The sequence below is a fragment of the Pagrus pagrus genome, assembly GCF_965226575.1.
Source record: "Pagrus pagrus genome assembly, chromosome: 5".
NCBI classification, from domain to species: domain Eukaryota; kingdom Metazoa; phylum Chordata; class Actinopteri; order Spariformes; family Sparidae; genus Pagrus; species Pagrus pagrus.
Window position 1 is genome coordinate 33,641,702 of NC_140189.1, and position 14,449 is coordinate 33,656,150.

The following is a 14,449-nucleotide window of genomic DNA, read 5'->3' on the forward strand; positions in this document are numbered from 1 at the left end:
GGCCATAAAAGCTGCTGCCGTGCTGTCCGTCTGTCTGTCTGTGGCTGTCAGTGTAATGAAAGCCGTCCAAGTCTCAGGGACATTTTTAATCATGCTTGACCGAAGCCATGTCATGTCCAAAGTCAAGAGGAATGGAGACAGGCTCGTCTGACTGACCAGCAATGACAGGAGTTAATGTGTTCACATAAAAACATGGACCAGAGTTTAATTCAAACTAATCCTCGTTCATTTGAAGCTGCTTCATGCATGGGATTAATATTAGACCAGTCGGGGGGCCAAAACCACAATGACATCAGCTGAGCATTTTCTTTGGAAGCCGAGGATAGGATAATTACAGAAGAAGACAAAGACGAAGAGCTGAGTACTTTTTAAATATACACCGTGTTCGCCGGAGAAGTGAGGGCAGCCTATCATGTAAGTCATTTACTGGCCTCGCGTATAACGTTCGAAAACCACAAGCCACGCTGCTGAGTTGGAGTGCTTAGCGTTCGGTGCGGCTCGTCTCCCTTTGGTACTGTGACAGAGCTGGAATAGTAAGGATCAGGCATAAAGCCGCTCAACAAGCTCAAGAGCTATCAAAGAGCCACCCTTTTAATTTGGTTAATTTACAGGCAGCTTTTTCGCTAATAACGTTCTTGGAGTGATACTTGACAAATGGAAATACACACAGGATATTTCTGTCTCGGCGGAGACTCGTCTAATGTTTTGTCTTTTCTATCCCTCCTCTCTCTCTCTCTCTCTCTCTCTCTCTCTCTCTCTCTCTCTCTTCATATTCATCCTCCTTTAAATAGAGAAGTCACACCCCCCACACAATAAAACTAAATTCCCAGCCATTACTTTATTTCTAACATATTAGCAGTACATAAACTGATTTGTTTAAAGATTTGTGGCTTTGGAAACACCAATTTGACTCCAAATTTTATTACATGGCCACAGAGTGTTGGCCAGACAGAACGCTAGGCGACAATCGCATGTGGTTTGAGGCTAAAAGTGAAAAGAGAAAAAAAAAAAAGAGGAGAAAGTCAGGCTGGTTTTCTCAGGCGAACAGCACCCCTGGATAATGGGAACCACTTCACATGTGCATTACTCAAGCTTCCCGGTGCAACAGAATGATGGCAGCGCACAGGACTTATGTTTCACTGAACGCTGTGGGAAAAAAAAGATTTCGATTGATTTATTTATTAATTGAAACGTCATGCAGCGAGGTGAGAGGAGGAATCAGAGACAATGATTTAACTGTAACGTAATTGATTCCTGATGGCATGAGAAGAAGACATTTTTCATAATAAACCATTTATTCTACATCTCTGGAAATGAGCTGATTTCACAATAAGACTAATAAGTTTATGTCAAAGCACAATTTGGCACAAAATGGAGCCAAAATAAGAAGTATGTCTGTGTTGCAACACTCTGTATTCAGAGATACAGGGCCACAGTCTGCAGATTATGAAGCTTGTGCATATTTTGAAAATACTGATTTAGCTTCACAGAACAGCACATTTAGTCACTTTAAATGATCGCCACAGGCCTCGCAGGTCTAAATACTGGTTCCGAGGGGAACCCTGTTGTGTTTCATGCATCATATTATGTGCACATCTTGTTCTAAGCAGATCTGAAGTCTGCACTGGTGTGAACCTTAGGAGCTGTCACCAGTCAGCCTGGAAATGATTTGCAAAGACAGCACACAATTCTTTCAAAATAAAAAAAATAAAATAAAAAAGTTCAGATATTTCTTAAAAGAAGTCAAACTTTAGGAGCCTTGCTTTCAGATTTTTTGTGTGTATGTGTCTGTTGTGGCTGACTTGCCGGGCAGTCTATCATCTCTCCTCTTTATGCTCGGATGCGTGCTGATTCGCATCCAGAGTGTTTTAAAGTCCTCTCCAGTATGCAGGAGGAGGAAAAAGTTGAAATGTCCAACTGTACTGACGCTCGGGGGGGAGAAGGGGAGAGAGAGCTGATGTGCTCGTTAAGAATCAGGAGAGAGCATCAGCAGAGCAGGTCACCCTGTTTCTCACATCACAGCCCCATCAGAAATTCTTTCAAGTGTCCTTCTGCGTCGCCAAAGATGACAACGGCGAATCGATAAGCGCTTGAAATGAAAAGAAGCCGCCGGTTTGCCCCCGAGGCGAAAGATTTCATACCCGCCAGCCTTCTCTGAACTTCAGGCATTCCTCTGCACCTTTCTGCGTGAGAAAGAGGAGGCTCTTCACTGATTTTTCTTTTTTTCTCTCTCTCTCTTTGTATAAGAAGGTAAGAGGAGAATATATAGCCGAACCATCATGCCTCTCCAGGCACCCTCTTTTTTTCCCTCTCTCCCCGTGCGGTGCAGGCGGGGCGTGATTTGAAGATGTGCATGATGCGGGGCTGCTGCTGCTGCTGCGGGGTCGTTTACTTGCATTTATTGTGCACGTGTTTGCGCACAACATCTAATATTAAAGGGGTCACATTTTGCAGAACTAAGCGAGCTGTGTTGGCAAATAGGCACATTTTATTTATTTTTCCCATATTGGTTTGCATTTTGACCCGAGGCACTGTCTGACACGTGTGTTTACGCGAGTGGAAAATTAATAAAATATGGCCTTCTTGGGCCTCTGTAGAAGACTGAGAGGGACTTGTGCGCGCCTCGCCGAATAAACCAGCTGTTAAAACCACATTAACTCTTATTATTACTCATTTAAGGCTGCAGTGAGCACTTATTATTTGGGATACAGGATCCAAACCATCCCTGATTCACCACATTTAGCAAGGAGGGAGGGTGTGATGTGTGATGCGCGCGTCTTGCTTCAGTGTCCCCCCACCCTTTTTTTTTTTTTGCCAGGAAATTCCCGTGTGGATGTGCGCATTAATTACTGGTTTAATGGGAGTATGACTAAAAATGTAAAAGAAGGATTAGAGCGCGGGGCCTGCGTCCGGTCTGCTCGCCTCACTTAAGACGCGAATGGAAAAAAATCAAGTCTGTATGTAACGAAACGGATCTATAAAGAACATTTGCATCCGAGCCAGCTGTTCGCTTCATCTGCACATAAATCCGCAACACGATAGCGCTCTGTCTGGGCCTGAAGGAGCCGAATGCAGCCTTCTTAAATGTTCCGTTTTCCACCCACATCTGAATATTCAAATTTTGCCAAATTAGTTTAGAATTTGCGCGCAGGGTGGTCAAACATTGAGCTTAACTGGATGTTAATTGTGCTCTAGTTTCCTGATTACATAACAGGCGGTCATAAGGAGTCACTATCTGTGACTTAAAGTGCAGTTTTTCTTCAGATTAACTGCCAGTTAGAGGATTCAGATGAGTCTGTGGATACGGCTGGTGTTTATTTTACGCGCGCACGGTTCAGACAATACGCAGCTGAGTTACTTATAAAAAACAGGTTTAAGCAAATTGAGCCTTGATGTGTTTTTGCATGCCTGCAGCTCAACCGGTGCAGTGTGACAGTAAACGCACCGGGGCGCGCTAACACGAACATCAGGACTGGTTTTTATTTTTCATTTTATTTATTTTTTTAAAACACGTGTGCGCTTTTTAAAGATGCCATCCTGACTTTTTGTTCGATTGTTGTTGAAAGTTGAGAGGCTCTGAGTTTGCCCTCTGCTAGACTGCACACAGGCGCATACATACATACACAAACACACCCCTTTTAAAAGCACACACACACCCACACATACACACACACACACAGGCGCGCACACGGACGGGGTCCCTCTCTCTGAGCTGAAAAAGAAGGAGGAAAAAATGCGCCACTCTTGGAGCGTCTTTCAAGGGGGGAAAAGTTGAGGAAGACAGAAGAGGACGAACCAAGGGGAGACTCGGATGAAAGCGCCTCCTTCGCTATTTCTCCTCGCACTGTAAATAGATGGTTATTTATGCGCATAAATGAAACAAACCTAAACGTAGCAGCGCTGCGTCTCTCTCTCTCTCCTTCTCTCTCTCTTTTTTTTTGGATAACACAGCGGGGGGAGCCACATCCAAGCGTCGCTCGCATTTCCGGACAGAAACTTTCAGCTTTACTGGACCTTGAAGTTGCCTGAATTTTCGCTGTAAACACAACTGCCGGTGTCCGAGCGCGTTAGGACGGTGGAATTTATCTCTACGCTTCGACGGCTGGAAAAAACCAAAAGCCTCCACCGGTGTCAACAACTGGTAAGTGCAGCGGAGGCGCAGGGGCGCTAAAAGGAATAATAAAACTGAGATGTGAGTTAATGCGAGGGAAGAAATTTGTTCCACCTCGTGTTTCTTTCTTTCTTTGTGCCTGTTCGCTGAAACATAAAGGAGCATGGAGTGATGTGAGGGCAGGGTTCGCCTCACAGGTCGGCGGATGATAATGATGTGTCATTAGCGGTGATGGAGTGCGGGGAAATAAAAAACAACAGGGTAGACCAGACTGTACGGTCCTGCAGGTGGTGAGGATTGTGAGAAAACTCATAAATATCGATACAAATAGAAACATTTGTGCGTTTTAAGCATCAAATCCTTCTCCTCGTGCTCTAAAGTGATGATTTATCTGAGCGCAAATTCCAATTAAGTGCGTAAAGTCGTGCGTAAAAGCTTTAAAACGCTCACAAACTAGCCTGAATTAAAAAGTGAGTTAATTCTCCAAAGCGAATTACAAATAATCGTGTTAATAAAAAGCGAATAAGATGATTCGAGATGTGTTTTTATCCTCTGCATCGATATAAGGAGAGAAATAAGACGCGACGTTCACGGTCTCACGCCTTTAATTAATACAGGACCATATGGTGGAGGTTAGTCGATTCATCTCCCGGTAAAGGCTGCAGTCTCATGCTCCACTGTGATAATTTCAGAAGTAAAGCCAGTGCGAGGCAATGCCAGCTTTCTGTCTGCGCTGGGCCCGCTGCCACGTGAGTCACCGAGGCATATCAACTGTTGGTGGTGAGAGCACAGAGTGTCCGTGAAGTGAGAATGAATGGATGAACAGGATAAATATATGTAATCGTGATATTAATGCAGGTATATTTTTAAACCTCGGATTGGATCTACAGCGGCGTGAAAAATAAAACTGAAATAAACATTTATTACCTGCAGGATTAAATTCCACTAAACCACCTTTAAAACTATTATTATTATCATCATTATTATTATCATTATTATTATTTTTATCATTATTGTTATTATTCGTGTTAAATATATTTTAACCTGCTGTATAAACATTGTTGCCTCCATATGTGTGTTAAATCAGCGCAATAATATCGATTTTCTTTGCCTAAAACGTAAAATTCTCACCTAATTTACACGTTTTATTTATTTGTGTTGAATATTTTTTGATTATTCTATAAAAAAATCTATTTTTCTCTCTCTCTCCTGTTGCTTTTACGCAAATCCATGCTTTTAATTTGAAATCTCCCACAAAAAAAAACTGAGATAAAAACCAATGTGCTGAAATAATTAACAGCAGAAACTGTTTCCGTATTTTTTACACAATAAAATAAAAAGGCAGTTAAATGCGTAAATCCGAGCAGGGCTGTGATTCCGGAGGCCGCAGATCAGAGTGAAATATTGGAGGCGACCCCTCATTAAATCTCCTCTGATTAGATAACACGGAGACGCGCGCAATAACCTCGCACCTTACAGCGTGACCCCCCCACCATTTCATTTTGCTGCGGGGGTGGAAGGGGAGGGAGGAGAAGAAAAGGTTGCGCAGGTAAAAACTTAACCTCCAATATCTTCCATCTTTTGAATTAAAGAAAAAAAAGCCAACACAGCCTCTCAGTCACTCACAGATGATGTCGAGCAGGTGAAGAGAAGAACTGAGGAAAATGGTTAACAGCATGACTGCATGCAAATTCAGCCCCGACTTGAATTATCATAAGCAAACAGTGTGAGCCTGGACTAATAAAACCCCATCTGTGTAACTTCATATCGAGGTAGTATGAGGGCTGCGATAATGAATTTTGTAATATCCCACCGACAGACATCTCAATCAGACTCTAATCCCGTGATTTTACTACGGAATCACTCCACTTCCAACTGCTGCAGGCTGCTGCTGCTGCTGCTGCACAGCACAGGATCACACCGGCTCATGCAGAACACGGCGGCTTTTATATGATCAGACTGGAGAAGAAGAAAATATCTAACATGACGTGTGAGAAAGTGAGAGTTTCAGACTCTGATTTGATTTAAATTGTGTGAAAAAGGAGCGTCAGTGATGAGATCACTCATTTTAATCCAACACATATTTTCTTGTTTCCATTCTTTTTTTTTTTTTTGTTACATGAAATGTTTTCTGAAATGTGGCAGCTCAGAAGTGTTTCAGTCTAATTAAACTGCATTTTAACAAAGAAATCTGACTTTCACACCAGAGACTCATTAAAAGCACATTTCTAATCGTCCTCTCATCGCAGAGCCTGCTGATGTCACACCTTCGTGTTTTAAGCTTTATATTCTGCGTTTCTCGCGTTCAATGTCTGAATTTTGCATCAATTTAAAATATTTTTCTCCAAGGCCACCAACGTTTCTTTTCTTGCTAATCTAATCCTCATCCTCTGAACACACCTCTGCTCTTCTTGTCCTCACGTCCAGGCCGAGCATGATGCCTGCAGGAGGGAGCTGTGCGTCAGTGAGCAGCAGAGGATGTTTACTGCCATAAAGTCTAATTGTGGCTCTTTTGTCTGTTTTTTTTACAGACGCGGTTTTCTCCAAATTGCCATAATGGACTCCCACTGCCGCAAACTGGCCACCACCTGCGCGCAAATAGGTGAGTATCTGATCCAGATGAGTCAGAACAGCGCAGCTCTCGCACACATGCTATTTTAAGAAATTGGGATTTTTTGGAGGTGAAATATGAAAGAATATTGTGAATTTAATTGGATATAAATATGATTTTATTTCATTTTGTTTGGCATACAATGGCCAATGTTGCATTTGTAAAGGTGTAATACTGTTTTCTTAAAGTGTCCCAAATCATAAAATAAGATTTATTTAAAAATGAGTCAACACTTCTGGCACTGTTTTGTTCCCAACTTCTCTTTTTGTATATATTTTTTTATATATATATAATTTTCTTAACAAAAAGCCAAATAATGTTGATTCCTCCAGAACATTCTGTTCAGCTCTGATGGATTTCTCACAAAATCATCTCAAATCTCTTTTCGAGACTCTAAAACTCCACTTGTGAGTTTAAGAAGCTGCTTTAGTTGTGTATTTTTTGGAGGATGTCACCGGTTTGTTAAGAAATGTTGAGTATTCAGAGATATTTTGGCCTTTCTGCTCGCCTGAGTGCAGGAGGAGCTGCTGGTGTGAGTGTGTGTGCAGGTTGTGTGCTGTCTTAGAGGGACCCCTGGTGGCTGGAAGTGGAAGTGCAGCTCAGCATCATCAGAGGATTTGATGATGATGATGATGATGATGATGATGACAGCTCTTGTTGTAATTAAAAGAAGGACATGCCTGACCACCATCCTATAATTCACTTTAATTTGCAGATGCACTGTCCTGTTGCGCGCGGAGGCCTCAGCTCTCCGACGATCCAACACGTATGTTTTATTGTGGCTTCACTCTGAGACCAGTTTAGATTCTCTCCGCATTATTCCGCTGCGTGTTTTCCTGCCCAACAAGAGTCTAAACAAAAGCCAGTCTGGGATTTATTAATTATTCTTCAGAGCGGAGGAGGGGGAGGGGGAGGGGGGGGGGGGGGGGGGTGACATCAGGTCTTGTTAGAGTCTTAAACGAATAACCGATAAGTCTCATTCTGCCTCGTTTAGCCCACATTGACGGGGCTGTGTGGCAGAGGGCAGGCCGCTCTCCGCGCAGTGTGAACGACCATTGATTAAGAATAATAAGATAATAAGATATAGACACACCAGCGTCGACTGTTCTGCTGCTGTTAATATATGCGGCGCTGGTCGGATTGACTCCGGGGAAAACTAAATGTATAATGAAAGCGCATTCGTGAGGAGGAATATACTAATGGAGGAATCTGATGTGTCCTTAATCCTATGTAGAAAAAAGGAAAGGAAAAGAAAAAAGCCTTGTCGTCTCCCCCTATATTGACTGAATTGCTAATTAATGGCCCTCTATGGCGGAGGCCGATTGCGCGCAGTAATCCGCAGAAGAGATAAAGCATTCAGAAGGCAGAAATGAAGAGGAAACCGATAATCCACTTCAAGTTTAGTATTACAACACGGCTGGAGGGGAGAGGCGCAACAGAGGGTTCGCTGTGTGGCAAGAAATCAAAAATGATTTTATTATTAATATGTTTAATGAAATGGAAATCTAATTCTGAAATATAGAACTTTAATTATTAGACAACATCGTGTTATTGTTCTTATTTATTAAAACGGGTCTAAAATAAGAAAAATACACTTTTATTTTCCCTTTTTTTTAAACGGCCTTTTAGTAATTCTGTTAATTTAAAAGGCATGATAGTATTAAAATAAAATGTATCCATGAAAATAAATCCACCGCTATCATATTAAATATTAATAACAAGAAATCATCTTAATTGAATCACTCAGAGCCTCCAAACAAGGTTTTATTGCTCTGCGTGAGAGACGATTGGCTCCTCAGTTCTCATAAAGTATCATCCCTCCCTCAATCCCAGTGTGTGTGTGTGTGTGTGTGTGTGTGTGTGTGTGTGTGTCGCATACACTCTACGGTCTGCTGGTATTTATATATCAGGGGCTTTCACGGGATTAGCCCAGTAACTTCTTAACATCGCCAAGTTCCAAATGTGCTGGCTTGAATGGGGGCGTCCGCCCGGCCACGTGGACATGGGAAGTGGTGGTGTTGCTGTCTGATGATGATGATGATGATGATGATGATGATGATGATGATGATGTGTTATGGTGCAAGAAAAAGGGACAAAAGTGACCAAAATGTGTCGATTTTACGCAGTTCCGTGTCCATCACTTCGATCAGCTGACATCTCTCCACCTTGAAAATCGAAAGTCGCATTTGTTTGATTGAACGTGTTAACTTCTTCTCCAGAGCCTCAACGTCTCGCCATCTTTGGGGAATTAAAAGGTTAAAAATATAATAAAATGTGCTTCAACTCATTAAAAATCCTCCTTCAGAAATTCTTAGGCAAATGAGAGTCTTATCAGATTAAAAAAAAAAAAGACTCTACAGGAGTGCTGGCTGAGGGGTCCACGCGCAAAGTGAGGAGAGAGATCCGGTTAAGCGCCCAGATAAAGTAATCCGTCGTCAACAAACTGAGCCCGCGTGGTTAACTGCGGCTCCGCTGGGGTTGATTTAATGGATATCTGAACCTCAACTCTGCCGAGATCAAGAGGATCGCCTCGTCTGACAACCAGTATGACTGAGTGACTGATGGTGCTTTGCATACAGGGATGTAGTGGATGGTTGAAAAAGCACTTCAGGCCAGTTTGGTTACGTTTTTGGAGCGCGTGTTGGGAATGCACTCCAGACATCTCCTCAAGTATCGAGCTGGATGTGAGGATTAGAGCTTCACGTGAATTAAATGTGTTGGTGGTTGTTCGCTTTTAAATATTTGTATCACCTTTTTATTCCACTGCCTCCCTCTGAAGCTGTGTGTGTGTGTGTGTGTGTGTGTGTGTGTTGCACCACAGCACGTGTGCGCCTTTTAACATACTGTACATGTCTGGCAGTTAGCGTCAGATGACAAGTGCGCACAGGCAGTTTCGGGGCAGACTGGCACATCCTCCCCTTTGAAGTTACATTTATTTCCCCCTTTAATCGCTCTCCTCGCCGCCTCTCTCGCTGCTGTGTTTGCAGTGTGCATATTTCTCTTTCATACAGTACAATCCGCTCGGTGGCTCGCTTTATCCACATTGAGTCCCTGAGTAAACTGCCGGTGACAGAGCCTGCGAGCGCGAGCATCAATACGACGGCATCGTTTTACTGGGCCACTGGACCCATCTCATAAAATGAGGCCAAACTGTGTTATTTTCATTTTTATTTGGTCTTGGGCTGCTGCGCAACGGCACCTCGGAGCGCCGCGGGTACACCGTGCGTCCCATCTCTCTTTACATGCTTTTATTTGGAAGAGAAAAATAAGCGCCAGCCCCGGCATAAACACATTGGCACACAGATCTCGTTTCTGCAGGCTCCGGTTGGTTGGGCCCACCGTCACATCCACATGGATGTGCCTGTCAGAGAGAATATGGGCGGGCGCAGCGCGGTGACGTGGAGGTCTGGAGAGAGGCGCAGTTGGAGAGGCAGTGCGCAGGCAACAGCTGAAATGAACAGAGAGCGGTGGAGTGTGTGTATGCCTCTGGATCTAATATCACCTACCTGTCCTTGTCACTCTGATAGTCAGCCGAGGTAGCCGCTGTTTACCACCGACGCTAGTATGGCAGCACCTCACGGTCTGTTTTAAAGCCAGTTAGAAGAGAAAGAGGGCTTCATCTGAACCGCAAGAGGACCCGCTCTCCTGCGCGTCTTTTTTGGAGAACTGAACACATTCCGCCGACGGACTTTCCGCTTATCCTTGTCGCACTGAAGAGGACGTAATCTGCGTTTGACAGCCAGTTTTGCGATCTTCCGCCGATGAACTCTATGAGGGATCCATTAAACACAGACCACCACCACCTCACAGGGAATAAACTTGCCTCCACGCACCACACGGCTCTGGCGATGGCCTCTAGTTTACAGCCGCTGCAGCGGTCTGTGGACTCGAAACACCGGTTAGAGGTGCACACGGTGTCGGACACGTCCAGCCCGGAGTCTGTCGGTAAGAACCGCCCGGGGGTGCAGATGTTCCCAGCAAGGCGCCGCAGATGTCATATTGATATCAGACAAAAGAGGCTGCGATTGATCAGCGGACAGGGAGTTTTACGTGCATGCTATTACAGCGATCATCTCACTCCCAGATAATCAGTTCCGACACCGGCTTGTGCTGAAAGTTTCTGTGTTGTGTAAATAAAAGAGCTTGTCTCGTGACAGCTAAAATTTGTCAAGCATGTGTTGATAAACTGAGAGTCGAGATTAAATCAAAAGGTCGATTAAAATCTCATAAAATGAAGCACAATGTGTAATTAAAAACATGAGAAAAGTAATTGGTTCAGGTTATGAGTCAGAGCATTCTCATGAGCAGAGAACAGCTCATCCATTTCCCAACACTGTCATGGATTCAGGATTTTTTTTTTTTCCTTTTCTTTTTTTTGGTTCCCTCTCTAATAGCGTGCAGGCCTTAATCCTTCTGACCCTGCCCGCCTGCCTGACTGACTCAACTTCTCTCCTCTTGACAGAAAAAGAAAAGACCCAAAACAAAAACGACGACTCCTCGGATGACCCGTCGAAAAAGAAGCGGCAGCGGCGGCAGCGGACTCACTTCACCAGCCAGCAGCTGCAGGAACTGGAGGCCACTTTCCAGCGGAATCGCTACCCGGACATGAGCACGAGGGAGGAGATAGCCGTGTGGACCAACCTCACAGAGGCCCGGGTCAGGGTGAGTACTCCCTTGGGTGCAAGCAAAAACAATTGGTGTGTGTGTGATCTCGTGTAATTTGTGCCAACTGCCCGGTTAACTCACAAATAGCTCGTACCTTAGTGGTTTTACGCACGGACGCCACATTTTACGCACGGCTGAAATTTCCTTGAAAATAATGTTGGACAGAGTTTTTAGCTGGAAAACAAATAACCAGAGTCTTGTTTAAATATACTGCAGCTTCAAGCTCTATTTAATTAGATTGTGTATGTTTATCTCTGAGGCTAAATATAATTAAAATCCTCTCCAAACAATGCAAAATAAACAATTTTACCAGAATTAATTTGTGTCTCTCTGGACATTTTAATCTGTTCAGTAATTTCAGGACAGAAAATAACTATTTCTTATTTGCCTATTAAGTGTAATTCCGCATTATTAGGCTGTTAACAGTTGAGACTATTTGACATTTGTCGGTGACAGATACCAGTCGTGTTCTGCTGTTCGTGTGAAAGAGGTGCAAAGCTTGTATTTTGCGATTGTCGCCCTGGTGTTGTGTGATTAAGGTCAGCGTGTTTGTGGACGCCTGCAGAGGAATACACATCCTCTCCCCACATTAAGGATGGTGCAGTGACAGCCCGGTGTGTATTCAGCTCAGATAAAGAGGGAATCAAAGCGGGATGGTCTGCGCGCTAAAGCAAAGACTAACAAAGAGATTTAAATTTTAAAAAAGGAGAAAAAAAGAAAATAAGAGGAGAATACCAACAAATTAAAGATGATGCGTCTGATATTAAAATGCAGAACTCTGCCAAGAAATTGCAAGAATTAAAGCGGGTATAAAAGATTAAATAACACTCCAAAATAATTCCTAACCTGATCTTATTTCCTTTGTTCTAGGTTTGGTTCAAGAACCGGCGAGCCAAGTGGAGGAAACGGGAAAGAAACCAACAAGCCGAGCTCTGCAAGAACGGCTTCGGCCCGCAGTTCAATGGACTCATGCAGCCCTACGAGGACATGTACCCCAGCTACACGTACAACAACTGGGCCGCCAAGGGCCTCACGCCGGCCTCCTTATCCACCAAAAGCTTCCCCTTCTTCAACTCCATGAACGTCAACCCCTTGTCCTCGCAGACCATGTTCTCGCCGGCGCCCAACTCCATATCCTCCATGACTTCCGGCATGGTGCCCTCGGCGGTCACCGGCGTGCCGGGCTCCAGCCTCAACAGCCTCAATAACTTGAACAACCTCAGTAACCCGTCTCTCAACTCGGGCGTGCCCACGTCGGCGTGCCCCTACGCGCCTCCGACCCCTCCTTACGTGTACAGGGACACTTGTAACTCCAGCCTGGCCAGCCTGAGACTGAAAGCCAAGCAGCACTCGAGTTTTGGATACGCCACTGTGCAGAATCCGGCCACTAATCTGAGCGCTTGCCAATACGCCGTGGACAGACCAGTCTAATACCTACCTGCACTGCAAAAAATCACCACCTTAGCGGGTCGTTAGAGGCTAGTAGTGGCGCTTGAGGTGTTATTTTTCTCTGAAGGGAGTGAGGAAGCGTGGCGGTGAGATAATTGTGCTTTTTCATGTGTTTCAAAAAAGGCAATTTCTTGTCACTAGTTGGAGTAATTCTGACTTTTTTTCCCCCCTCAAGATTTTGCCACTTTTTCCAAACATATCACGAAACAAGTGAGATTATTCCATCGCACTTTATTTTAGGGGGGAAAATATGATTTTTAAGGGTGATTACAAGACCAACTGGCTCGTTATGGTGGGCATTTTTTGCAGTGTGGTGGTAATCACAAACAGCCGGCCACAGGAACAAGAGACTACTACAACTACTTTTTCATTTTTCAAGAAAAAAAGGGCACTAGAAGACTGAACCACTGAAGCACGCTCAACTCCAGCTCGGGAGTCAAACTGAAACGGGAGATTTTAGGTTTATTCCCCTTTTTCTGATGAGTCCAGGCCTGCTTCACACTGCGCCACAGTTTGAAAAAAAAGGGCCTTTTTGTTTTTCTGGTGGATTTTTTTTTGTGTTTTTTTGGACGTTAATTGTTGACTGAAAAAAAAAGGTTGTATATATTTGAATTATCATCTCCTGTTTGTCGAGGCGAATGCGCTATAACCCTCCAGTCCTCTCCAGGTTCAATTTATCAACGCATGTGGAAGAAGAAGAAGAAGAAGAAGAAGAAGAAGAAGAAACAAAAAAAAAAAGACAGAACCCTAAAAAGGAATCATGTTTTGCTTGCAAACAAAAAGGGAATGTACATACTAAAAAAAACGCACCGGTTGTGTGTTTCTAACATATTATAAATTTATTATTAATGTCTGTGTGAATATCGATTTAGAATAGCAATTCTGGATTTAAAAAAAAAAAAAAAGAAGAAGAAGAAGAAGAAGCATCAAAAATGTTCCTGCGACAGATTATTTGGTTTTTGCTCTGTGTATACTATTTGGTACGGAATTATGTTTTTTTTTTTTTTTTTCCAAACATCCAAAAAAACTATTGTGTTTTATTTAATGGAAGTAAATATATTGTTCAAAAACACTCACGATGGGAGACTTTTATTGAATCTTTGTGTTGGCAGTCTGCTGGCGGAGTGCAGAGCAGTGACAGTCTGTCTATAGCCCCTTTCGATTATGTGAGGCACTTGTGCGTCTAATCTATAGAGGAAAACAATGGGGCCGCTCCAATACACATATAGCGGCGAGATGCTCCGTCAGATTAACTGCTGAATACATGTCTGCCTGCTCAGCCAGGAGAGCCTCGGCTGCGGTCACTGGTGCTTGAAATAACACGGGAATCAACAAACAGGAGTTGGGACCACACAACAGTGACAACAGCCCATTAGAGCTCGTGTTTGAACTCGAGGGAGATGAGAAAACAGGATTTTTTTTTTCTCCAATTAATGCTTTTAAAGTGATTTTACAAAAAAATGCAATTGCACAAATTCACATTGAACTCATGATCTCCACATGAACCACACAGTGTTTTGTTCGGAGTTTATCTGGCTGCGTTTTTGCTCCACAAATCCAAAATCGCCCTCCCTGACTCTCCCGTGCATCTGTTTGCCTTCGCGTTATTGTTT

At 43.6% G+C, this 14,449-nt stretch overlaps 1 protein-coding gene across 2 annotated transcripts; it reads left to right on the forward strand.

Moving 5' to 3' along the window:
• Positions 1–3,716: 3,716 nt before the first annotated feature.
• pitx2 (paired-like homeodomain 2) lies at positions 3,717–13,881 on the forward strand. Of its 2 annotated transcripts, XM_084352477.1 has the most exons (4): positions 3,717–4,141; positions 6,643–6,713; positions 11,185–11,384; positions 12,258–13,881. In XM_084352477.1, exons 2-4 carry the CDS (start codon positions 6,668–6,670, stop codon positions 12,816–12,818), a joined length of 807 nt encoding a protein of 268 aa, XP_084208603.1. In that variant the 5' UTR covers positions 3,717–4,141; positions 6,643–6,667; the 3' UTR covers positions 12,819–13,881. The 2 variants fall into 2 exon arrangements, with proteins under 2 accessions (XP_084208603.1, XP_084208602.1); XM_084352476.1 differs by lacking the exons at positions 3,717–4,141; positions 6,643–6,713 and adding an exon at positions 10,177–10,667.
• The last annotated feature ends 568 nt before the right edge of the window (positions 13,882–14,449 follow it).

Bases quoted from the DNA above. Each gene is read 5' to 3' on its own strand.
- pitx2 (XM_084352476.1), top strand. From the start codon at position 10,484: ATGAACTCTATGAGGGATCCATTAAACACAGACCACCACCACCTCACA. The intron at 10,668-11,184 runs GTAAGAACCGCC...TCCTCTTGACAG, and splicing joins GTCCAGCCCGGAGTCTGTCG to AAAAAGAAAAGACCCAAAAC. The intron at 11,385-12,257 runs GTGAGTACTCCC...CCTTTGTTCTAG, and splicing joins TCACAGAGGCCCGGGTCAGG to GTTTGGTTCAAGAACCGGCG.